The sequence below is a fragment of the Salmo salar genome, chromosome 15, assembly GCF_965601325.2.
Source record: "Salmo salar chromosome 15, fSalSal1, whole genome shotgun sequence".
Classification (NCBI taxonomy): domain Eukaryota; kingdom Metazoa; phylum Chordata; class Actinopteri; order Salmoniformes; family Salmonidae; genus Salmo; species Salmo salar.
The window spans coordinates 58655001-58682312 of NC_138305.1; the positions used below are offsets into that span (position 1 = coordinate 58655001).

The window sequence follows — 27312 nt, forward strand, 5'->3', positions numbered from 1 at the left end:
TACTCGGATGGTATTGCGCCGTCCCAACCTTCGCTCTCTCTCTCCCGCTACTCTCTCCTCTTCCATCCTATCATCTCTTCCCTCTGCTCAAACCTTCTCCAACCTATCTCCTGATTCTGCCTCCTCAACCCTCCTCTCCTCCCTTTCTGCATCCTTTGATTTTCTCTGTCCCCTATCCTCCAGGTCGGCTCGGTCCTCCCCTCCTGCTCCGTGGCTCGACGACTCACTACGAGCTCACAGAACAAGGCTCCGGGCAGCCGAGCGGAAATGGAGGAAAACTCGCCTCCCTGCGGACCTGGCATCCTTTCACTCACTCCTCTCTACATTCTCCTCTTCTGTCTCTGCTGCTAAAGCCACTTTCTACCACTCTAAATTCCAAGCATCTGCCTCTAACCCTAGGAAGCTCTTTGCTACCTTCTCCTCCCTCCTGAATCCTCCTCCCCCTCCCCCCCCCCCCTCCTCCCTCTTTGCGGATGACTTCGTCAACCATTTTGAAAAGAAGGTTGACGATATCCGATCCTCGTTTGCTAAGTCAAACGACACCGCTGGTCCTGCTCACACTGCCCTACCCTGTGCTTTGACCTCTTTCTCCCCTCTCTCTCCAGATGAAATCTCGCGTCTTGTGACGGCCGGCCGCCCATCAACCTGCCCACTTGACCCTATCCCCTCCTCTCTTCTCCAGACCATTTCCGGAGACCTTCTCCCCTTCCTCACCTCGCTCATCAACTCATCCTTGACCGCTGGCTACGTCCCTTCCGTCTTCAAGAGAGCGAGAGTTGCACCCCTTCTGAAAAAACCTACACTCGATCCCTCCGATGTCAACAACTACAGACCAGTATCCCTTCTTTCTTTTCTCTCCAAAACTCTTGAACGTGCCGTCCTTGGCCAGCTCTCCTGCTATCTCTCTCAGAATGACCTTCTTGATCCTAATCAGTCAGGTTTCAAGACTGGGCATTCAACTGAGACTGCTCTTCTCTGTGTCACGGAGGCTCTCCGCACTGCTAAAGCTAACTCTCTCTCCTCTGCTCTCATCCTTCTAGACCTATCTGCTGCCTTTGATACTGTGAACCATCAGATCCTCCTCTCCACCCTCTCCGAGTTGGGCATCTCCGGCGCGGCCCACGCTTGGATTGCGTCCTACCTGACAGGTCGCTCCTACCAGGTGGCGTGGCGAGAATCTGTCTCCGCACCATGCGCTCTCACCACTGGTGTCCCCAGGGCTCTGTTCTAGGCCCTCTCCTATTCTCGCTATACACCAAGTCACTTGGCTCTGTCATATCCTCACATGGTCTCTCCTATCATTGCTATGCAGACGACACACAATTAATCTTCTCCTTTCCCCCTTCTGATAACCAGGCGGCGAATCGCATCTCTGCATGTCTGTCAGACATATCAGTGTGGATGACGGATCACCAGCTCAAGCTGAACCTCGGCAAGACGGAGCTGCTCTTCCTCCCGGGGAAGGACTGCCCCTTCCATAATCTCGCCATCACGGTTGACAACTCCCTTGTGTCCTCCTCCCAGAGTGCTAAGAACCTTGGCGTGATCCTGGACAACACCCTGTCGTTCTCCACTAACATCAAGGCGGTGACCCGATCCTGTAGGTTCATGCTCTACAACATTCGCAGAGTACGACCCTGCCTCACACAGGAAGCGGCGCAGGTCCTAATCCAGGCACTTGTCATCTCCCGTCTGGATTACTGCAACTCGCTGTTGGCTGGGCTCCCTGCCTGTGCCATTAAACCCCTACAACTCATCCAGAACGCCGCAGCCCGTCTGGTGTTCAACCTTCCCAAGTTCTCTCACGTCACCCCGCTCCTCCGCTCTCTCCACTAGCTTCCAGTTGAAGCTCGCATCCGCTACAAGACCATGGTGATTGCCTACGGAGCTGTGAAGGGAACGGCACCTCCATACCTTCAGGCTCTGATCAGGCCCTACACCCAAACAAGGGCACTGCGTTCATCCACCACTGGCCTGCTGGCCCCCCTACCTCTGAGGAAGCACAGTTCCCGCTCAGCCCAGTCAAAACTGTTTGCTGCTCTGGCACCCCAATGGTGGAACAAGCTCCCTCACGACGCCAGGACAGCGGAGTCAATCACCACCTTCCGGAGACACCTGAAACCCCACCTCTTTAAGGAATACCTAGGATAGGATAAAGTAATCCTTCTAACCCCCCCCTCCCCCCTTAAAAGATTTAGATGCACTATTGTAAAGTGGTTGTTCCACTGGATATCATAAGGTGAATGCACCATTTTGTAAGTCGCTCTGGATAAGAGCGTCTGCTAAATGACTTAAATGTAAATGTAAATGTAATGTATTTAAAAACAAGGCTATTACTGGGGAAAGAAGGAAACAGAGTGAGAGAGAGAGAAAGAGAGAGACCTTGTTACAGGGGCTGAGTCACTGGCTTACTAGTGCTCTTCCATTCTGTCCCTTGTAGAGGTGCGTCACGTCGTGCCAGGCTTTTTTGCTCTATACTCGACTTGAGTGGGTTGAGTCACTGACGTGATCCTCCTGTCTGGTTTTTCGCCCCCTCGGGCTTGTGTGGTGGAGGAGATCTTGGTGGGCTATACTCAGCCTTGTCTCAGGGGAGTAAGTTGGTGGTCTGTTGATATCCCTTTAGTGGTGTGGGGGCTGTGCTTCGGCAAAGTGGGTGGGGTTATTTCCTGCTTGGTTGGCCCTGTCCGGGGTATCGTTGGACGGGGTCACAGTGTCCTCCAACCCCCCACTGTCTCAGCCTCGAGTATCTATGCTGCAACAGTCTATGTTGGCAAGGGTCAGTCTGGTGTAATTCTCCTGTCTGTTGTCCTGTGTGAATTTAAGTATGCTCCCTCTAATTCTTTCTCTCTCCCTCTCTCCCTCCCCTCCCGGAGGACCTGAGCCATAGGCCATGCCTCAGGACTACCTGGCCTGATGAATTCTGGCTGTCCCCAGTCCACCTGGTCATGCTGCTGCTCCAGCTTCAACTGTTCTGCCTGCGGCTATGGAACACTGACCTGTTCACCGGACGTGCTACCTTGTCCCGGACCTGCTGTTTTCGACTCTACCCCTCGCTCTCTCTAACCGCACCTGCTGTCTCGACCTCTGAATGCTTGGCTGTGAAAAGCCAACTGACATTTACTCCTGAGGTGCTGACCTGTTGCACCCTCTACAACCACTGTGATAATTATTTGACGCTGCTGGTCATCTATGAACGTTTGAACATGTTGAAGAACAATCTGGCCTTAATGGCCATGTAATCTTATAATCTCCACCCGGCACAGCCAGAAGATGACTGGCCACCCTTCAGAGTCTGGTTCCTCTCTAGGTTTCTTCCTAGATTCCTGCCATTCCAGGGAGTTTTTCCTAGCCACAGTGCTTCTACATCTGCATTGCTTGCTGTTTGGGGTTTTAGACTGGGTTTCTGTATAGCAGTTTGTGACATCTGCTGATGTAAAAAGGGCTTTCTAAATACATTTGACTTAGAGACAGAGAGAGAGAGAGACAGAGAGAGAGAGAGAGAGAGAGAGAGCGTGAGAGTGCGCAAGTGTGCGTCCGTGAATGTGTGTGTCTTTGCGCAAGTATCTGTGTGTGTGTGTGTGTGTGTGTGTGTGTGTGTGTGTGTATGCGTTTGCATGTGTGTGTGCATTCACCCCATCTCTCGCTCTCTCTCTGACCCCCTCTTGCTCTTTCTCTGCCCCCCCCCCCCCCCTCTCTCTGTGAGTAGTGTGAAGTGCCCTGCAGACCTGATGGGTATGAACGGCTGCCTTCCGGTGTGTGGTGTGTGATGTGTCCAGGGACTTACGCTTTCTCCAGGCATGCTTCTCTGGACATGTTCTGGGCCAGCAGGTTAGACGCCAGGCCAAACAACTCTTCAGCCCACTCCTGCACCGGAAGAACACACACACATACACACTCCGTCAGAAGGAAGAAACACAGTCGCGAGGATCGATTGGAGGTGTAAACTTGCCACCCACACACCAGACCTTATAATTATACACTGGAGGAATGACGGGTTCAGTGTAAGTCTAACAAGCTTAACTAACTCACACTGCATGGACTGAAATAGCTTAGTTATTAATTAATTAGTTATAAGCACTTTGGCCAACCGCCTAAGAGACTTAACTGATGTTGACATCAACTAAATCAAATAAACCTTTAATAAAGCCTTTATTCATGTTTGATAAAGCCCTGTTCATGATTAATAAAGTCCTGATTAATGTTTAATAAAGCCCTATTTGTGATTAATAAAGTCCTTATTCATGTTTAATAAAACCCTATTCATGTTTAATAAATCCCTATTCATGATTAATAAAGTCCTTATTCATGTTTAATAAAGCCCTATTCATGTCTAATACGCCCTATTCATGATTAATAAAGGCATTATTCATGTGTACTAAAGCCCTATTCCTCTGTAATAAGTGGATTATTCATGTTTACTTACCTTGGCGATCTCCTCCTGGAAGGCCATGAAGTTGAGGTATGTGATGTTGACCATGTCTGGTCCGCTCACCACCGTCAGCATCCTGTTCTCCATCTTTCCCACCAGGGTGCTCACGTCCAGCAGCTCTCGTAGCTTCATGTCCTACACAGACCACACAACAGATGAGTAACATGTCAATGGCACAATAACTCTAGCCTTAATTAACCCTTCTTCGTTGGCAACCCAACGTTATGAGCTCACACAGATTTGCATATTACACACTCAGAGGAAACACCTTTAAATTCATTTTCAACACATATGTACACTTTTAAACCTTCACGAAAGCGTGTCATTAATAACACAGCCACTGCAGCTCTAGCACCTTCCCAGAATTACCCCCCCACTGTGTCTGACTTCAGCCTAGCGGTTAGAGCGTTGGGCCACTAACCGAAAGGTCGCTGGTTTGAATACCTGAGCCGACAAGAATAAAAATCCATTGATGTGTCCTTGAGCAAGGCACTTAACCCTAATTTGATCCAGGTGCCGTACTATTATGGCCGACCCTGTAAAACACCCCATTTCACTGCACCTATCCAGAGTACGTGAAAACGAAAAATCTTTTTTTCAGTTGCTGCTGGAAGCCCAAACTCAGGAAGTAGCAGGAAGAGATGACTCCCACCGTCTGGTACTGTGGCAATGACAACAACAGCCCAATCAACCAATCAGATCACGATTTGACTTCCTGAGAATGTAACTGATCAGTGAGAGATATGACTTCGGGAGTAGACCATGAAGAGAGGCAACGCATCATCATCAGCCCAATGGGACCTGCGGGGTTCAGCATATTCTCTTAACATCAGCTAAGATGTCACACACACACACACACACACACACACACACACACACACACACACACACACACACACACACACACACACACACACACACACACACACACACACGCAGTGACTCACATATATGGGCACACGCACACACACACCAAGCTGTCACCAAGCATGACATTACCTGGGGGATGATTACATTTTTATTTTATTTTTTATTTCACCTTTATTTAACCAGGTTGGCTAGTTGAGAACAAGTTCTCATTTACAACTGCGACCTGGCCAAGATAAAGCAAAGCAGTTCGACACATTCAACAACACAGAGTTACACATGGAATAAACAAACATACAGTCAATAATACAGTAGAAAAAGTCTATATATAGTGTATGAAAATGCGGTAAGATAAGGGAGGTAAGGCAATAAATAGGCCATGGTGGCGAAGTAATTACAATATACCAATTAAACACTGGAGTGATAGATGTGCAGAAGATGAATGTGCAAGTAGAGATACTGGGGTGCAAAGGAACAAGATAAATAAATAAATACAGTATGGGGATGAGGTAGTTGGATGGGCTATTTACAGATGGGCTATGTACAGGTGCAGTGATCTGTGAGCTGCTCTGACAGCTGGTGCTTAAATCTAGTGAGGGAGATATGAGTCTCCAGCTTCAGTGAAAGGCGGCCAAAGGAGGAATTGGATTTGGGGGTGACACGTGAGATATACCTGCTGGAGCGCGTACTACGGGTGGGTGCTGCTATGGTGACCAGTGAGCTGAGATAAGGCGGGGCTTTACATAGCAAAGACTTGTAGATAACCTGTAGCCAGTGGGTTTGGCGACGAGTATGAAGCGAGGGCCAGCCAACGAGAGCGTACAGGTCGCAGTGGTGGGTAGTATATGGGGCTTTGGTGACAAAATATACGGCACTGTGATAGACTGCATCCAATTTGTTGAGTAGAGTGTTGGAGGCTATTTTGTAAATGACATCGCTGAAGTCGAGGATCGGTAGGATGGTCAGTTTTACGAGGGCATGTTTGGCAGCATGAGTGAAGGAGGCTTTGTTGCGAAATAGGAAGCCGATTGAATTTTGGATTGGAGATGTTTGATGTGAGTCTGGAAGGAGAGTTTACAGTCTAGCCAGACACCTAGGTATTTGTAGTTGTCAACGTATTCTAAGTCGGAACGGTCCAGAGTAGTGATGCTGGACGGGCAGGCAGGTGCGGGCAGCGATCGGTTGAAGAGCATGCATTTAGTTTTACTTGTATTTAAGAGCAGTTGGAGGCCACGGAAGGAGAGTTGTATGGCATTGAAGCTCGTCTGGAGGTTAGTTAACACAGAGTCCAAAGAAGGGCCAGAAGTATACAGAATGGTGTCGTCTGCGTAGAGGTGGATCAGAGAATCACCAGCAGCAAGAGCGACATCATTGATGTAAACAGAGAAGAGAGACGGCCTGAGAACTGAACCCTGTGGCAGCCCCATGGAGACTGCCAGAGGTCCGGACAACATGCCCTCCGCTTCATGAATAATCATCATTAATGTCTAAGTAATGAACGGACAGTATGTCGTTATGAATGGCTGCAGGTGGTAAATGCATGGCGTATATGATGTTGCCTGTGGATTCACCAGGGCATTGCAATGTGTCTGTACAGCATCCGAGGTGGTTGGGTAAAGTAGGCCTGCGGGATGCGTATGTAACTTATATAACTACAACTATGCTTGCCTGAGACCGTGCCACTTGTATTACCTCATAAAAGTTATTCCTAGGCTTTAGCTCAGTTGGATAACACAGTCCTGGGGCATGCAAAAGACTGGGTTCAATACCCAGTTTTTCCCACTGGTTATTGACGGCATACTAGTGAGGGCCTGAACTGAGATACCTCCACATTCACTGGAGTTGTTTGTCCGTTGCAGTGTAAATACACATTATAAACCATATATCCCTATGGAAACATACACATACAACCACTCGTCTTAAATGCAAACCAGCATAGAGCAACTGGGCACTGCCTCCGAGGCACCAGAAATTAATAACAATGATATTTTCTCTCCCATTCGTCTGACATCAGGGCAGAATACAAAGTGGTTCAACGAGGTCAATTAACACCAACAAAAAGAGTCTGTAAAAGATTTAGCAGCGGAAGCAAATTAGTTCCCCACTAATTTGCCCAATCAGACAAAGAGCATTCTGTGCTGTGTCACACTGATGAATGTCCCCTACATGTCCCCCAACGCCCTCCAAATCCCCCAGCTCAGAGGTGCCCATTAGTATTACAGTGAACTTTTCAGAAGCAATATTTTTCTTCTGTTTGAGATTCTTACTCTTCTGGCAACCAAGTCTGTATGTTTGACAAATGTTCAAACTACAGGCACACACACAGACTGTCTAGTGCAATTTCAAAACACACATACAAACATACGCACACGCACACACACACACACACTCTCTGACGAACAGTGTCTGACGAACTTCCAAACGCCTCAATGCTTTTAGTCAAATGCAAAGACAGGTTTAATTTCTTAAGAGACCTTGGTTCTTGGAAAAGGTGTCTAAGACAAGTTTAATTCCCTACTGATTACTGTAGTGTAGAGAAGTCTGGGAGATGGATGGTTCTAGAAACATCTCACGGCTGCAGTCTCTCAGACGTGCCGAGAGCAAAATTCTTCCATTCTACATGAAGCATATATCAAAGTTAGATGATGCTGCATAGAATATGTTGTTTTAACTAGAGCAAGCCATTATTACTAGAACTGTCCGGAATCATCTTGAAGCCATGGCAGACATTCTTCCAGCCTTAGGGCGGCAGGTAGCCTAGCGGTTAGAGTGTTGGGCCAGTATTTTAAAGCTTGCTGGTTCAAATACATGAGTCGACAAGGTGAAAAAACTTGACCAAGGCACGTAACCCTAATTTGCTCCAGAGGCGTCGTATTACAATGGCGGAACCTGTAAAACAACACATTTCACTGCACCTGTCTGGTGTATGTGACAATAAAAAAAACTATTCTGTGTCTACCTTTACTATACTGATAGATGGAGAGACAGTATACTGTATGCAGGATACTGATAGATGGAGAGACAGTATTCTGTATGCAGGATACTGATAGATGGAGAGACAGAATACTGTATGCAGGATATTGATAGATGGAGAGACAGTATACTGTATGCAGGATATTGATAGATGGAGAGACAGTATACAGTATGCAGGATACTGATAGATGGAGAGACAGAATACTGTATGCAGGATACTGATAGATGGAGAGACAGAATACTGTATGCAGGATACTGATAGATGGAGAGACAGAATACTGTATGCAGGATATTGATAGATGGAGAGACAGAATACTGTATGCAGGATATTGATATATGAGAGACAGTATACAGTATGCAGGATACTGATAGATGGAGAGAGAATACTGTATGCAGGATACTGATAGATGGAGAGACAGAATACTGGCCAGCCAGCCAGCCAGCCAGCCAGCCAGCCAGCCAGCCAGACAGACAGACAGACAGACAGACAGACAGACAGACAGACAGACAGACAGTTGTGCTAAAAAGCATGGAGTGGAGACCTGTTCGATCCGTCAGAGAATCAAATGCATATTTCATTGATGGTTTGTTGTTGTTTGAACAGTGGAGCCTTTTGATATTGTATTGGATGCCATTTGTAGATGTTACAGGAAAAGACAAGCTCATCTCCATGCCTCTATAGCTGACTGTGTGTTGGTCAGAGAGAGAAGAGAGAAAGAGAGAGAGAGAGAGAGAGAGAAGAGAGAGCGTGAGAGAGAGAAGAGAGAGTGAGAGAGAGAGAGAGAAGAGAGAGAGAAGAGAGAAAGAGAGAGAGGGAGAGAGAGAAAGAGAGAGTGAGAGAGAGAGAGAAAGTGAGTGAGAGAGAGACAGAGAAAGAGAGCGAGAGAGAGAGAGACACATAGAAAGAGCTAGACAGAGATACAAAAAGAGAGAGGCAGGCAAATGCTGTTTAGACACATAAAGGAGAGGAGAGAGGGAGGAGGAGAGAGAAAGGAGAGGAGAGTTGAGGAGAATAGACCTGAGATTTAATTAGTGCTGGTGTATTGTGGGAGCATTTGGAGGTATGCCTGAGGGTCCTGTAGCCGCGGCGATGGGGGGGGGGGGGGCGTATTACCCCTTCAAGCCAATTTCTGTGTGTGTTTGAGAGGAAAAGAGAGATACAGTACATAGAGAGAGAGAATTGTGTGTGTGCAGAGGTGTGTGGGATGATGGTGTGACTGTGAAAGAAGGCGTGTGTGCAATGCATCACTTTGGTGTGTGTGTGTGTGTGTGGCTAGCTGACAGCTGTAGCGTGGGAACACAGTGTTCTGTCATTTATTACTTCAGTACAGGGGAGGTGGTCCTCTTAGCAGGGTGATGCTGCCTTCCCTGCTCCCTGGGCTGTCACAAACACTTACCTGTCACCATGACACACACACACACACACACACACACACACACACACACACACACACACACACACACACACAGGCCAGCCAGTGTGCGCAAGCACACACAGATACACACCTGTGTGCATTCCCACACACACACCCGCCCGCCCATTGGCACAATCCCCACCCCCACACACACGCCCGCCCATTGGCACAACCCCCACACACACGCCCGCCCGCCCGCCCATTGGCACAATCCCCACACACACACCCGCCCGCCCATTGGCACAATCCCCACCCCCACACACACGCCCGCCCGCCCATTGGCACAATCCCCACACACACACCCGCCCGCCCATTGGCACAATCCCCACACACACACACAGCTTAGAGAGAGAGAGAGCGATAGTGTCCGTCTGCGGGCTGTCTCCTAACCTCGTACTTCTCCTCACTCCTTTTCTGATCAATAGTTCATCCAGCACATCTACCTGTTTCTCTAATACTCATCTGATGATTCATGTAGCTTTAATTTCCCTCGTTATCCATCATTTCCCTCGTTATCCAGATGTAGTCGCTGTAAATGATTCACCTCCAGACCTCACGTCACACCTCTACACAGCTGACCTCTTCTCTTCGTACGGACTCTTTCATGTTAGTTCATTATAAGAGCAACGCTGGCTTCACATTAGGATTCACCACGGCGGGGAGGTTTCTGAGGATTCCAGGTACGAGTTCTGGGTTTTAAGAAGAAACTCCAGCCCACTGGTATTCTCGTAATACGTGGATCTCAAACTAAATGTTTGGGTCAATACTTGTCAAAACCTCTCAAAGTTAACCTGAAGGTTTCAGGTCTGGATGCCCCTAAGGAACATCTATTGACTCAAATGTTGGTTTGAAGAATGTCAAATATGACAAAGTTTATTTTAGTTTTTCCTCTTTGGGTGAAACTAGCCTGGTCCCAGATCTGTTTGTGTGCTTTTGCCAACTCTGTTGCTGTCCTTGTCAAGCTGAGTGACAAGGAGTTGGCACGATAGCACAAACAGACTGGCACTCAGGCTAACCTGGAACAACAAACAACCGTCTTATTGTTGTTGTATAACTGGCCTGTCCTAGCAGCAGTCCTGCCGGTGGCTAGCCTTGTTCACTAGCGGAGCAGCAAGATCATGGGTTGGGACAAAAAAACGCCTGGGGTAGTTGGAGAAAGGAATTATGGGTAATTCATTGTGCCGCCCCAAGACTTCCGTGGCCCCATATTCAGAATGTGTGTGTGGGTGTGTGTGTTTGAACATGTTAATGAGAGGGGGCAGCACTGAGATAGCCTGCAACATCACTTCCTGGTGTAGCTCAAACTGTGCACGCTACGTCTCCATGAATCTGGCTTCAATGTGCTGTTGAGTCTTCACATAGGAATGAATGGTGTCACGTGATTGATGGCTTTGTCTACTCATATATACCGTCATTCCATCATCCCCTCGTATTTCATTCCTTTATTTCACTCCATCCCTTCATATTTCACTCCTTTACTTCCCTCCATCCCATCCCTTCGTAGTGCAGTGTTTTATTCAAGAAGGTCATTCTGCGTCTGCAGAGCATGTTTTAAACATTAGTCACCTCATAACTCAGTGGAGGAGAGTAGTGCACAGAAACATTGATTCCAATTATGACTATGAGACCAGCGTTTCTCTCCCAGCCTGCTTCACTTCCCGCAAGTGACGTTCATTATAATCAGAGACACACACTACACACACAGAGCCTGACACACACTCACAAACACGCACGCACTTTCACACAGACACGCACGCACGCACACACACACACACACACACACACACACAGACACACACACACACACGCACAAGTTCCTTCAAACCTTATATATACTCACAAGAGTCCCAAACAGGTGAATGATTACTGCAAGTAAAAGCATTCCTCACTAGGGGATTACTGTGATTCTACAATAAGACATTCAGATGTGGGATGTGTGTGTGTGTGTGTGTGTATGTGCGCGTGTGTGTGTGGTAATAAGTCGTTTAGAGGTAGGCTACCATCCGTCTGTAACTCATTTGATGTGAATCGTTAAACAAAATCAGTACAGCAGCTGCCAATACAACTCACCCCTGATATCTGATAATCAGTCAAGTAAGGCTATTAAGTTAAACAACAGTTGGATCGGCGGAAGCAAATCATTGCCTGCTAAAATCACTGCAGTCGCTCAGGCTTACGGCTGACGGTGTAGCTAGCAGTAAGAGAATGAACAGATCGGAAGAAAGAAAAGACAACTGCAGGGTGGGAAAAAAAAACCGAAAGGAAATAAGAACCACATTTGGATTAATGTTTGATTTGACGTTGGCACTTTTTTACCATTTGTCAGTGACTTAGTCAACGTTATAAGGCTGGATCTAATATAGTAGCTAGCGAAGTAGCGAGGGAGGGACTGATGTGGTGTGTACAAGTGGAGGATTAGCGGCTAGCGTGGCTGCTCCCAGGCAGGCTTTCACAGCCATTACACACATTGGCTTTCCTCTGATCTACGAGGGATTTAAATTACTGTCAGTGATGAGTAGTGTGTGTGTCTACACAGAAGACAGAATGATTGCATGTGTGTGCTATAAGTGATTCAATGAACCATTTTCTACCATTCACGTCCACCTGATTGGTTCCCATTGTATTTCATCTGTTACATTAAATCAATTAATATTAAGATATTTCCTCATACCAGCTAAACATCCCATTGTTGTGAAAGCAGCAGACATAAGTTACCTGTTACCAGTTCTCCTTTGATTCACCTCTCTCTCCCTCCTCTTCCCTGCTCTTCTCTCCTTTATTACGGTCTACTACAGGCTTGATGTTTCTAAACAGCCTTTCCCTCCATCCATCCATCCATCTCTCCCTCCCTCTCTTTCTCTCTCTCCATCTCTCTGCCCTGTTGCTGTCTCAGTAAGCCGTGATGTGTCAGCTAGATCAGTTGTGCAACATTTTAGAAGTGTAGAGCTCTCTTAGGTTAGAGCAGGAGACGTTCCTCATCTTCCCTCTTGTACATCCTTTTTATAAAGCATGACAGTGCCCCGCTCCTCTACTCTCCAAGTCACCGCTTTAAAGCTCGATATTCTCCAAGTCACCGCTTTAAAGCTAGATATTCTCCAAGTCACAGCTTTAAAGCTAGATATTCTCCAAGTCACAGCTTTAAAGCTAGATATTCTCCAAGTCACAGCTTTAAAGCTAGATATTCTCCAAGTTACAGCTTTAAAGCTCGATATTCTCCAAGTCACAGCTTTAAAGCTAGATATTCTCCAAGTCACAGCTTTAAAGCTAGATATTCTCCAACTCACAGCTTTAAAGCTAGATATTCTCCAAGTCACAGCTTTAAAGCTAGATATTCTCCAACTCACAGCTTTAAAGCTAGATATTCTCCAAGTCACAGCTTTAAAGCTAGATATTCTCCAACTCACAGCTTTAAAGCTAGATATTCTCCAAGTCACAGCTTTAAAGCTAGATATTCTCCAACTCACAGCTTTAAAGCTAGATATTCTCCAACTCACAGCTTTAAAGCTATACACTATCCACTAAGATTTCAAGTTAAACTCTTAGGGTGTTTTCATACTTGGTCCCTTTCTGACAATTTTTGTGAACTCAGTGCAGTTCTCTTAATTGTATTTTTTCCCAAAGTAACTCAGACCCCTCAAAAGAGCCCTAGATGCAAACTGAACTGAGACCATCTAAAAAAGTGGTCTGAGTTTGGTTAGCTTGAATTTTGTGGTCCGGTTCCCTTTTTTAGGACAATGTGAACACAAAGCTCCCCAGGTTCGCTTGTCATTATTCCCGTAACACACACTAGCCTACTGCAACCCTGTTTCCCCTGCCACAAACCCTCACATTGGTGCCACAAAAGAGAGACGACGATGATGTGCAGGTTCGCAGAAAAAAAATGTGGTGTTATTTTTTGTGTGTTTTCTACATTGTAGAATCATAGTGAAGACATCAAAACTATGAAATAACACATATGGAATCATGTAGTAACCAAAAAAGGCGAAACAAATCAAAATATATCTAAGATTTTAGATTCTTCAAAGCAGTCACCCTTTGCCTTGATGACAGCTTTGCACACTCTTGGAATTCTCTCAACCAGCTTCACCTGGAATGCTTTTCCAACAGTCTTGAAGGAGTTCCCACATATGCTGACCACTTGTTGGCTGATTTTCCATCACTCTGCGGATGGCGTATCGCTACAAAATGCTGTGGGTGCCATGCTGGTTAAGTGTGCCTTGAATTCTAAATAAATCACAGACAGTGTCACCAGCAAAGCACCCCCACACCATCACACCTCCTCCTCCATGCCTCACGGTGGGAACCACACATGCGGAGATCATCCGTTCACCTACTCTGCGTCTCACAAAGACACGGTGGTTGGAACCAAAAATCTCAAATTTGGACTCATCAGACCAAAGGACAGATTTCCACCAGTCTAATGTCCATTGCTTGTGTTTTTTGGCCCAAGCAAGTCTCTTCTTCTTATTGGTGTCCTTTAGTAGTGGTTTCTTTGAACAGTTGATGTTGAGAAGTGTCTGTTAGTTGAACTCTGTGAAGCATTTATTTGGGCTTCAATTTATGTGGCTGGTAACTCTAATTAACTTATCCTCTGCAGCAGAGGTAATTTGGGTCTTCCTTTCCCGTGGTGGTCTTCATGAGAGCCAGTTTCATCATAGTGCTTGATGGTTTATGCGACTGCACTTGAAGAAACGTTCACTTTTAACAAGGCACACCTGTTAATTGAAATGCATTCCATGTGACTACCTCATGAAGCTGGTTGAGAGAATGCCAAGAGTGTGCAAAGCTGTCATCCCAGCAAAGGATTGCTACTTTGAAGAATCTAAAATATAAAATATATATTTATTTTACACTTTTTTGGTTACTACATGATTCCATATGTGTTATTTCATAGTTTTCACTATGATTCTAGAATGTAGAAAACACTAAAAATAAAGGAAAAACCCTGGAATGAGTAGGTGTGCCCAAACTTTTGACTGGTACTGTACATGCAGACACTTTAGCCCCCACACACTCCACACACTCAGTCTCAACCTCACCTAGCTTTAAAGGGCGAATCCATAGTTGAAACAATAACAAAGCGGTCACTCCGTCTCTGTTTTCGGTAAAAAGCTGAGCGATGGGCCTGGAGAAATGTAACCACTCTCAGATTAATAGACAGAGCTATGGATGCAAGGACTGACCATCCATGATATCAAAATTATTGTTTTAACCATGTTATGAGGCTATACAGCGTTTATTTACATTTACAATGTTTACACACATTGGAGGAAAACAAGCTTATATTTTGGGTTCTCGTGAGGTGTGACAGTTGAACTAAGCTAAGTTAATTTCTTCAAGAATCAATGGGTATATATCATTCATTTATAAGTCAAATTGATGTAGCAACCACAGATTGCCCCTTTAATGCTTCATTCTCAAACCGTCAAAAGCTCTCAACACACATACTCCACACTCAAATAAAATAAAATCAAAGCATATTGTATTGGTCAAATACACATGGTTAGCAGATGTTAATGCGAGTGTTGCGAAATGCTTGTGCTTCTAGTTCTGACAGTGCAGTAATATCTAACAAGTAATCTAACAATTTCACAACAACTACCTTATACACACAAGTGTAAAGGGATGAATAAGAAAATGTACATATAAATATATGGATGAGCGATGGCCGTGCGGCATAGGCAAGATGCAGTAGATGGTATAGAGTACAGTAAATACATATGAGATGAGTAATTTAGGGTATGTAAACATATAAAGTGGCATTGTTTAAAGTGACTAGTGATACATTTATTACATCCAATTATTAATGTGGCTAGAGATTTGAGTCTGAATGTTGGCAGTAGCCACTCAATGTTAGTGATGGCTGTTTAACAGTCTGATGGCCTTTAGATAGAAGCTGTTTTTCAGTCTCTCGGTCCCAGCTTTGATGCACCTGTACTGACCTCGCCTTCTGGATGATACTGGGGTGAACAGGCAGTGGCTCGGGTGGTTGTTGTCCTTGATGATCTTTTTGGCCTTCCTGTGACATCGGGTGGTGTAGGTGTCCTGGAGGGCAGGTAGTTTGCCCCCGGTGATGTGCTGTGCAGACTGCAAAACCATCTGGAGAGCCTTAAGGTTGTGGGCGGAGCAGTTGCCGTACCAGGCGGTGATACAGCCCAACAGGATGCTCTTGATTGTGCATCTGTAAAAGTTTGAGTGTTTTTGGTGACATGCAAAATTTCTTCAGCCTCTTGCTGTTGCTGTTGCGCCTTCTTCACCACACTGTCTGTGTGGGTGGACCATTTCAGTTTGTCCGTGATGGGTACGCCAAGGAACTTAAAACTTTCCACCTTCTCCACTATTGTCCCGTCCATGTGGATAGGGGGGTGCTCCCTCTGCTGTTTCCTGAAGTCCACGATCATCTCCTTTGTTTTGTTGCCGTTGAGTGAGAGGTTATTTTCCTGAAACCACACTCCGAGAGCCCTCACCTCCTCCCTGTAGGCCGTCTCGTCGTTGTTGGTAATCAAGCCTATCACTGTAGTGTCGTCTGCAAACTTGATGATTGAGTTGGAGGCGTGCATGGCCACACAGGGGAGGGCTTAGAACGCACCCTTGTGGGGGGCGGAGCTAGCATGTTGGAGTGAACGACTGTGTGTGAGAGGCTCCTGCAACTTTTTTGCGAAATAATCTAACCTAACCTACTTTACGGCACTTTTTACAACAAACGTTTCTTTCTAATACAATATTGTAACTTTCTATGTGAAAATGCCGAGTAATAAGTGACCAAAGGACAATAAATCCACTTCGGTGGCCTACTCCCCACCAAACAACGAGACAGACATGGCGGAAGGCACAGGTAACAACGTGACACTTACAGAACTTACCCGGGCTTTGGGAGAACTACATGTTGCTATAGCTGAGGATCTTAAGGCTACTATTGCTGAACTGGACACTAAAATTGAGAGCACCATTCGAACGGTTGCTTCGCAGGGCCAGAGTATTGTAGACCTTGAGAAAGCTTCTGAATTCAACGCTGGTAGGATTGACGAGTTAGAGAAGCTATGCACGTCATTGCAGGATAGTGTGCAGAGGCTTTCTGTGAAAGTGGTCGACCTGGAGGGCCGATCCATACGTCATAACCTTCGCATTGTTGGTCTGGCAGAGGGGGTGTAGGCGGGCTAAGCTATTGAGGGATGCAATGAGATCGGATGTTTTGGCTTCGGATCCCCTTCGGATCCCCAGCTGGACCGTGCACATCGCGCTCTTGTCCCAGTGCCTGGACCGGGCCAACGTCCTCGCCCAGTAATCCTCTGTTGTCACAGTTTCAAGACCAAGGATCTTATCCTGCGCGAGGCTCGAATGAGGGGTAACCTGTTACATAAAGGACACCCCTTCCGTGTCTATGAGGATTATGCGCACGATGTGGCAAAGCACCGCGCCGGCTACAGAGATGTCATGACCAAACTCTACAAACTCTATCTTCGCCCAGCCTTGCTCTTCGCTGCAAGACTCAGAATTACCCCTCCTTCTGGTGAGAAGATTTGGCTCTCCTCGGTTTTCGACGCAGAGAAGTTTATCCGGGAATATACGCCAATCCCCCGTACAGGTTAGAGTGCCTTGTCATTGTGTGTTAGGGTCTGCTCATGGACTCGAATCCATACTATACCATAATGGGTGAAACCGTATTAAACGGTCTCAGCAAGGGCTACTGAACATGTAAGACGCTGAGCCGACCAATTGAGGGCGATCAGAGCTCTCATTTAACGTTCATTTCACTTTCATTCCGGCTGGGTTCAGATCGATGCCTGTTTGGGAGGCCTTCCAGGTTTGATCATTAACACTTTCGGATGGATATAATTATATTCCCCCATTTTTGTTTTGTTTCGTTATTTATTTTTCAATTCTTACATTATTCTTATTATTATACCATTTATTTATTGCTTGCAGGGGACTGGGGGTGATGGTTGGGGAGGGGCAGACGAAGACACCTGGATAGCAAGTTGATGTTTTGTGCCGTTCTGCCTTTGTCATAGCCGTGGGCCGCTCTCCCGATTAGATTCCCACCAGCCCTCTGTGGTGCTTGTGTCTGTGTAGGTGTGCGTACATATAATTATTATTTGTACTTTATTATTATTTTCTCTTAGCATTTTAGTATTATGTATGTGTATATTTTAAATTAGTGTAAATTATTATTCTGGGGTATGAATGTTTGTGTATGTAGATGTGTATGTATGTGTGTGTGTGTGTGTGTGTGTGTGTATATGTATCTGTATATATTTAAGAAAATATATTTTTATATATTTTATGTGTATGTATGTATGTATGTATGTATGTATATATATATGTATGTGTATGTATATATACAGTGGAGAGAACAAGTATTTGATACACTGCCGATTTTGCAGGTTTTCCTACTTACAAAGCATGTAGAGGTCTGTCATTTTTATCATAGGTACACTTCAACTGTGAGAGACGGAATCAAAAATCCAGAAAATCACATTGTATGATTTTTAAGTAATTAATTTGCATTTTATTGCAAATTCTCTCTATGCCAAGCAAAAATATTTTGAGTTTGGTGACAAACCACACAAATTACTCGCCAGACAACTTCGAAAAAATGTGAGTGACCGAATGATTAACAAAGTTAAATCTGCATCTGGTGAATTACTCTCTTCCCCCAAAGACATCAATGACAGATTCGATCAGTTTTATGAGACTCTATATACATCTAAAGCGGATCCTAACCCCTTAATTATGCAAAACTTTTTGGAGGACTGAAATGCCTGAACCAGGAAGATTCTAACTTCCTGAATAAGGAAATATCTCTTGAAGAAATTCGAGAAACAATTAAATCTCTAAAGAGTGGCAAGACCCCGGCCCAGATGGATACCCTGGTGAATTCTATAAAACATTCAGCAACATGCTCTCTCCCTACCTACACAAAATGTTGGTTCAGGCCAATGAGGATGGAGCTCTCCCATCTACTTTGGATGAGGTGTTCATTACAGTTATACATAAGAAGGGTAAAGATCCGGAAGAGGTAGAGTCATACAGACCAATATCCCTCCTTAATACAGACCAAAAGATGTTAGCAAAAACTCTGGCTAACAGGCTTAGCACTTTAATTGGCAAATTGGTCCATTCGGACCAGACCGGCTTTATCCCTAACAGAAACTCATTCTTCAATCTCAGGCGCCTCTTCAACATTATGTATTCTCAGAGGTTACCTAACGTGGACCTTGCCGTTATATCGCTTGACGCCGAAAAGGCCTTTGACCAAGTTGAGTGGTCCTATCTATTCAAGGTCCTACAGAAATGTAATATTGGAGATGGGTTCATAAATTGGATCCAGCTTTTATATAGGAACCCCTGTGCGAGAATACTCACTAACCAATCATTGTCACCCCGATTTAACCTTTACAGAGGGACAAGGCAGGGTTGTGCGCTGTCGCCTATGCTCTTCGCCCTAATTATTGAACCTCACGCTCAGGCGATCAGATCTCATGCAGCAATACACGGCTATAATACTAAAGATACTCTAAATAATATTTCCCTATACGCAGATGACATTCTCCTCTATGTAACAGAACCCCAAGCAAGTATTCCAGCTATTCTTGATGTGATTAATTTGTTTGGTACCTTCTCGTGATAAAGAATAAATTGGAACAAGAGTGAATTAATGCCCATACGGTTGCAAAACACCTCCTGGCTAGAACATCTTCCAGTTAAGTTATCTTCAGAAAAATGTACCTACCTAGGAATTGTAGTTACCAAACAATACTCCTTACTATTTAAAGATAATTTCCCCTCTCTGATGCAAAAATTCAAGACAAACATACAATTTTGGAGAACTCTCCCAATTTCTCTGCTCGGAAGAATTAATGCCATTAAAATGGTCTTCCTCCCACAACTGCTCTACCTATACCAGAATATCCCAGTATTCATACCTAAATCCTTTCATAAACAACTGGACTCAATTATCAATCCTTTCATCTGGGATTATAAAACACACAGGATAGGTAAAAAACACCTCTGTAAATCCAAGATGGAAGGAGGATTGTCTCTCCCAATTTTTATATTTTACTATTGGGCCCCTAACCTCCATGCTGTTATGTTTTTTCTGGATGATGCACCTCCGTCATCCAGCTGGCTTAGTATGGAGCGTGAGGAGTGTCACCCCTTCTCTATTGGCGCTGTGATTTTGTTGCCTGTCAATCTGGAGATGTCACTTTATCGTAACAATCCTATTATACATAGCACAGTCCGAATCTGGAAGCAAATTAAAGTCCACTTTGAGCTTAGACCAATATCATTCATGCTCCCTGTTGCCAGGAATCCCTCCTTTGCCCCCTCTAACCTTGATAACACCTTTGAGCGATGGGGAGAGTTAGGGATAAGTACCATAGGGGATTTATATATAGAAGGGACCTTTGCTTCCTTTGAGTTGCTGGGGGAAACTTATAATCTTCCCAGAAGTAACTTTTTCAGATGCCCACAAATTAGAGACTATGTTAGAAAACACCTCCCAACATTTGGGAACGCTAAACCTTCCCTTCCCTAAAAAGATGCCCCACCTCAGACAAACTGATATCTCGTCTATATGACGCTTTTCAATCTGTTAGCACACCTTCTACAGATGCCATTAAGGCAAAATGGGAGGAAGAACTAGGGACTGACATTTCGGTGGCAGACTGGGAAGATGGCTTGGAGTATATCCACATCTGCTCCATTAACTCCAGACATCGTCTCATACAATTCAAGGTATTACACAGATTACACTATTCGAAAACCAAACTGCATAGGATATTTCCTGATACATCCCCTATGTGTGATAAATGTCAGGCTGAGCAGGGTACACTACTCCACTGCTTTGCCCTATTCTCTAACTTGTATGGGTATTGGTGTGGAATTTGGGATCCTCTCTGAAGTTCTGGAAACTTCAATAGACAAAGACCGCTTCTGATAATCCTGGGAGTGTCTGATTCCCTAAACGGATTAACCAACCCCCCAAAACAACTAATCTCTTACAGTCTCATTTCGGCAAAAAAATGTATCTTGTTGTTTTGGAAAAGGAGGGAAGCGCCCTCTACCAAATCATGGCTCAGCAAATTGGCAAACACTGTACACTTAGAAAGAATTAGATATATTCTGAACAATAAATTATCAACATTTGATCAAATCTGGCAGCCTTTCCTCTCTTACTTGACCAGTCGGCACTGTGAATTTGTACTTTTTAATGCACTCTCAATTGTAATATTTTAATCTACCTTTGGGCAGCGTGTGCTGGCCCCGCCACCCGAGCAGTCGGGAGGGGAATAGGGGGGAATAAGGGGGGGATAAAAGGGGGGAATAAGTGGGGGGGGGGGGGGGGTGACATCTACCCTCTTTCTTCCTACCTGTCCTTGTTCTGTATGTCTAGTTTTGTAATATTTGTTTTGTACCCAGAACTCTGGGTCTTGTTGTTTCTGTCTGCTCTTTTATGTTTAGATAAGAATTGTATACTTGTCTTTTATACCTATACACCATTCTTGTGTGTGTTCAATAAAAAATATTTGAACGAAAAGAACGCACCCTTGTGGGGCCCCAGTGTTGAGGATCAGCAGGGTGGAGATGTTGTTTCCTACCCTCAACACCTGGGGGCGGCCTGTCAGAAAGTCCAGAACCCAGTTTCACAGGGCGGGGTCGAGACCCAGGGTCTCGAGCTTAATGACGAGTTTGGAGGGTACTATGGTGTTAAATGCTGAGCTGTAGTTGATGAACAGCATTCTTACATAGGTATTCCTCTTGTCCAGATGGGTTAGGGGAGTGTGCAGTGTGATTGCGTTTGCGTCGTCTGTGGACCTATTGGTGCGGTAAGCAAATTGGAGTGGGTCTAGGGTATCAGGTAGGGTGGAGGAGATATGAGCCTTGACTAGTCTCTCAAAGCACTTCATGATGACAGAAGTGAGTGCTACGGGGCGATAGTCGTTTAGCTCAGTTACCTTAGCTTTCTTGGGAACAGGAACAACGGCCCTCTTGAAGCATGTGGGCACAGCAGACTGGGATAGGGATTGATAGAATATGTCCGTAAACACACCAGCCAGCTGGTCTGTGCATGCTCTGAGGACGCAGCTAGGGATGCCGTCTGGACCGGCAGCCTTGCGAGGATTAACACGTTTAAATGTTTTACTCATGTTGGCCACGGTGAAGGAGAGCCCGCAGGTTTTGGTAGCGGGCTGTGTCAGTGGCACTGTATTGTCCTCAAAGCGAGCAAAGAAGTTGTTTAATTTGTCTGGGAGCAAGACGTCGGTGTCCGCGACAGGGCTGGTTTTCTTTTTGTAATCCGTGATTGACTGTAGACCCTGCCACATACGTCTTGTGTTTGAGCCGTTGAATTGCGACTCTACCTTGTCTCTATACTGACGCTTAGCTTGTTTGATTGCCATGCGGAGGGAATAGCTACACTGTTTGTATTTGGTCATGTTTCCTGTTGCCTTGCCATGATTAATACACGGCTGTGATTATAATTGAAGAGAATTCTCTTGGTAGATAATGCGGTCAGCATTTGATTGTAAGGAATTCTAGGTCAGGTGAACAAAAGGACTTAAGTTCCTGTATGTTGTTATGATTACACCACGAGTCGTTAATCATAAGGCATACACCCCACCGCCCTTCTTCTTACCAGAGAGATGTTTGTTTCTGTCGGTGCGATGCATGAAGAAACCGGGTGGCTGTACCGACTCTGATAACGTATCCCGAGAGAGCCATGTTTCCGTGAAACAGAGAATGTTACAATCTCTGATGTCTCTCTGGAAGGCAACCCTTGCTCGAATTTCGTCTACCTTGTTGTCAAGAAACTGGACATTGGCGAGTAGTATACTCGGGTCGTCTACTGGGATTAAATCCATTGTCCTGGGTGGTGGTCCAAACAGAGGATCCGCTTCGGGAAAGTCGTATTCCTGGTCGTAATGTTGGTAATTTGACGTAGCTCTTATATCCAATAGTTCTTCCCGGCTGTATGTAATAAGACTTAAGATCTCCTGGGGTAACAATGTAAGAAATAATACATAAAAAATTAAATACTGCATGGTTTCCTAAGAACGCGAAGCGAGGCGACCATCTCTGTCGGCGCCATCTTGCATGTCTTGCTCTCACACACATTTGCGACACACACAGCTTTGCAACACCCACTCCAAACTGACATCTCTTTAAAGCTGTAAGCTGATCAAACAGGCTGTTTGCAGTCAACCCTAATACCCACAGCCCCTGTCTCCTTCCATTCTGGCTCTGGCTCTGGCTCTGCAGTTTCCCTCACAGCACCTCCTCAGCTGAGCCACACTGAGAAACTCCAGATCCGTCTCTCTCATATCATGGGTGATTAGTAGGAATGGTGATAGGGGCTCAGATAATGTTAACGTACGTCTGGCTCTGCTGCAGTTAACTAAGACAACATTTTCAGAGTCGACTGGGTATAATGGAACTATAGCAGAGGACAAGCCTGACAGATAGAGATGAGGAGAGACACAGAGAGAGAGAGAGAGAGAGAGAGAGAGAGAGAGCGAGAGAGAGAGAGAGAGAGAGAGAGATAGAGAAAGGGGTAGAGAGAGATAAAGGGGTAGATGGAGAAAGAGAGAGGTAAGAGGAAAGAGGAAGGGAATAGAGAAAGAGAGAAAGTGAGAGAGAGTGAAAGAGACCCCTGAAACTGTGGTGTTGAGGCTAGGAGAGCAGATGTTGGCCATAATGACACCGCTGGCTCTCTCTCCTCTCCTCTTTCTCTCTCTGGTCATAACTCAGTTCACTGCTTCGGTGGTGCTGTTTCACGAGGCAGAGATTGACCCATAAGGCCCAGAGGAAAAGGTCAGATTTGGAATTGTTCATCTGTCAGCTGACGAGTCACTGACCACAGTGTGTGTGAGTTGGGTGAAGAGATGGTTGTGGGGTGGAATGTGTGTGTGTGTGTGTGTGTGCGTGCGTGCGTGCGTGTACGCATGTATGTGTGTGTTATGAGCTTGCGTGAGCTTTTCAAAATCTTCAATTCCGGCTTTTGATTAACCGAGAGCAGCAAGAGATGGAGTGTGTGTTTGTGTGACGGGGTATAGAGCCATTTCCTAAAGGGCAGACGTAAACCATAACGTATGATGACAGCCCTTCATTTTAAAGTCTGAGAGAAACGGCTTGGCTTTCACATGTTCTGCTCGTCACCATTCATGCTCCCAGATGAACTATGAACACCTATCTCAACTGAAGAGTTAGAAACCAACTCAAAGTGAACTAAGTGAAGTGTGATACACATTGTTTCCCATAAGAAGCTGATCCAAGACTACTCTGTGGAATAACTGTTGTGGTTCTGCATGGCAGGAGACCAGACCGATGGCACATTACACAGCCAAAAGCCTCTGTTGAGGTGAGATGTCTATGAAGAACCATGTAGAGTTTGTTCATAGGCACAGACCTAGGATCAGTTTCTCATCACCATTAGAAGGGAATAATACAACACTGATCATAGATCAGCATCCCTCTTTGTTACACACACTCAATTCAATTCCCTCTTTATGTCTTTCTTTTCACCCTCCCCCATCCCCCTTTTCTCAGTGATGAGTGGGTGTCCTGTGTGTAGGGGCCACGGCTCAGAGCAGCGAGTGAAGCCCCATAATTCAGGCTGCCTCGCGTCTCGAGCCTCCGACATAAAATACCATGGACATCTCATTTAGGGTGCTGAACGTGTCATCAGAGAGAAACACGTTCCCCAGGCAGAACGCAGAGAGGGTCTGACAGATTCTGACCGAAAATCTCCCCCGTCCTCAAAATCAACTCATAAAACTGTAATCTCTGTCACAAAGCATTGGTCACAAAGGAGTTAGTCTCCGTGCCCTCCGCACTGTCCAGGACGCCATTTCATCTCCTCATCTTTTTGATGACTCGTCTTAGGGCTGCGGGGCACCGGTGGGATAGGGGTGACCAGGGGGGTTTGTGGAAGAGGGATTTGACGCGAGCGTACCCTGAGGAAATATTAGACAAGAAAGGAAGTTCATGAATGACGCTTAGCTGCAAAGTTTTGATGGATTGTCCCCCGAGGCTCCCAGTGGAGGGGGAATGGCGGGGGTTTGACGGGAGCGTTAAGGCGTCGGTGGCGTCAGGAAACATCACCCAAGGGGAGAGGTGCCCGTCTTTATTGAGAAGTTTCCCTTTTCGACTGTAATTTAAATGCCGCAAATGTTTCAGTTCACCAAGCGTGATCAGAACTTTGTCGATTGTGCGCCTGCAAGACACTCATTATAGATTTGCTGGTGTATTTCTTTTCAGGTTATGAGCAGTCTAAGGTCATCTCGACCAGTTCCGTTTAGAGGTTTAGTCAGTCTCTAAGAATAATTGTAGGTCTTATAATAGAATAAAACCCATACAAGTGACGGGCGTCCAGATATGACAGTTTTAAAAATGAGGAGGAAATTGAACGTTGTGGACGACAAATATGTTTGTAATCTGTCTGTCTGTGATACAGAGACGAGATGGAAGCAATTATTTTTCTTGTGGTTTTTTGTTGTTGAGCCACCAGCCACTATAACAGACAACTGAAAGGCAACAATTACATCAGTGTGTTATAATACCACTGTGTCATCACTTCCAGCTGGCTCAGGCACTGACACAGACATTCAGATGGAAATAAAGTTGAATTATATTGCTTTAAAGACAAATCCTGTCTTCAACTCCTGTAGGCGGACATAAAACTCCTCCATTCTGGATTAAGCTGTCTTTCTTTGAGATTTAGTAGCAGGATAGTGTTGTACATTTTAGACACAATAAAGACTTTGGTAGTAACTGATATCTCAAGAGAGACACGTCCTAGGAAAGTTTGGCACTTCAAATGAGATATGCTACTTCCAGATGGACTCTACAAGGTGTCAAACACTTTCCGCAGGGATGCTGGCCCATGTTGACTCCAATGCTTCCCACAGTTGTGTCAAGTTGGCTGGATGTCCTTTGGGTGTTGGACCATTCTTGATACACACGGGAAACTGTTGAGGGTGAAAAACCCAAAGGCTCTTATATTTTTTGTCTCATCCATTCACCCTCTGAATGGCATATATACACAATCCATGTCTCAATGGTCTCAAGGCTTAAAAATCCTTCTTCAACCTGTCTCCTCCCCTTCATCTACACGGATTGAAGTGGATTTAACAAGTGAAATAAATAAGGGATCATAGCTTTCACCTGGATTCACCTGGATTCACCTGGTCGGTCTATGTCATGGAAAGAGCTAAGCCACAAGCTAAACCACTGATCCCTTCAGACAACACTCCAATAAGAAACTAGAATATGATCCATTAACAAATACTACAAAACATTACATTGACATGCCTTCATGGTTCAGATACAAGAACCCCAGCAAGCTAAGCCAGAGAACTCTCGACACAACACCCAGACGCCACACTAGAATATGATACTCGAACAAACATTCGCACGCAGTGACAGAGAATACTTAACAGATTCTAGCAGAGTACAGAGAATACTTAACAGATTCTAGCAGAGTACAGAGAATACTTAACAGATTCTAGCAGAGTACAGAGAATACTTAACAGATTCTAGCAGAACACAGAGAATACTTAACAAATTCTAGCAGAGTACAGAGAATACTTAACAGATTCTAGCAGAGTACAGAGAATACTTAACAGATTCTAGCAGAGTACAGAGAATACTTAACAGATTCTAGCAGAGTACAGAGAATACTTAACAGATTCTAGCAGAGTACAGAGAATACTTAACAGATTCTAGTAGAGTACAGAGAATACTTAACAGATTCTAGCAGAGTACAGAGAATACTTAACAGATTCTAGCAGAGTACAGAGAATACTTAACAGATTCTAGCAGAGTACAGAGAATACTTAACAGATTCTAGCAGAGTACAGAGAATACTTAACAGATTCTAGCAGAGTACAGAGAATACTTAACAGATTCTAGCAGAGTACAGAGAATACTTAACAAATTCTAGCAGAGTACAGAGAATACTTAACAGATTCTAGCAGAGGCAACCAGAGGCACTTCACACACGCATGCACACACACACACACACGCACACGCACACGCACACACACACACACACACACACACACACACACACACACACACACACACACACACACACACACACACACACACACACACACACAGCATAGAACACAGAGACTCAGAGGAGAGAACATGGGGACTTAGGGCTTTAGCTAGGCTGCAACCTTTCTGACACGCACACACACACACCCAAGATGCTGCACAGCTTCTGGACATGACTGTAGACAGGGTTTACACACACATACTTACGCGGCACACACATGCGTATGCACATACACACATGCACGGAGTCTAAATTACTTTTGAATCTTGGCAAGGCGGCATGTTGGTGTCATCAAAGACTCCCTTCTCTCCATCGGCACAGACACAGCATGGACATCCAGCACGCTGTGTATGTGTGTGTGTGTGTGTGTGTGTGTGTATAGCAGCGTCATAGAGAAGGGAAGACAGAAAGGGCAGCCAACGGATTTGATGAGGTGGAAGGAGTCTACCCCGGCACGCATGATTCTCTCTGGCTATGTCCACATCGGTCAGACAGAGAGCAGAGAGGGTGAGAAGAGAGAGAGAGAGAGAGAGAGACAGAGAGAAAGAAAGAATAGAGATAAA

General features: G+C 45.3%; 1 protein-coding gene across 4 annotated transcripts in view; it reads right to left on the reverse strand.

Annotated features, from left to right (window-relative positions):
- LOC106571556 (1-phosphatidylinositol 4,5-bisphosphate phosphodiesterase beta-1) overlaps positions 1 to 27312 on the reverse strand; it is a 228559-nt gene that overhangs the window by 84395 nt on the left and 116852 nt on the right. For all 4 annotated transcript variants that reach the window (XR_006759204.1, XM_045695874.2, XM_045695877.2 and 1 more), the window contains exons 4-5: positions 4424 to 4564; positions 3785 to 3864 (exon numbers count right to left, since the gene is read on the reverse strand). Coding sequence is in view for 3 of the 4 variants with exons in the window: in XM_045695874.2 (XP_045551830.1) it covers positions 3785 to 3864; positions 4424 to 4564 (221 nt within the window). In the remaining variant the exon portion in view is untranslated. The remainder of the gene's footprint in view (positions 1 to 3784; positions 3865 to 4423; positions 4565 to 27312) is intronic.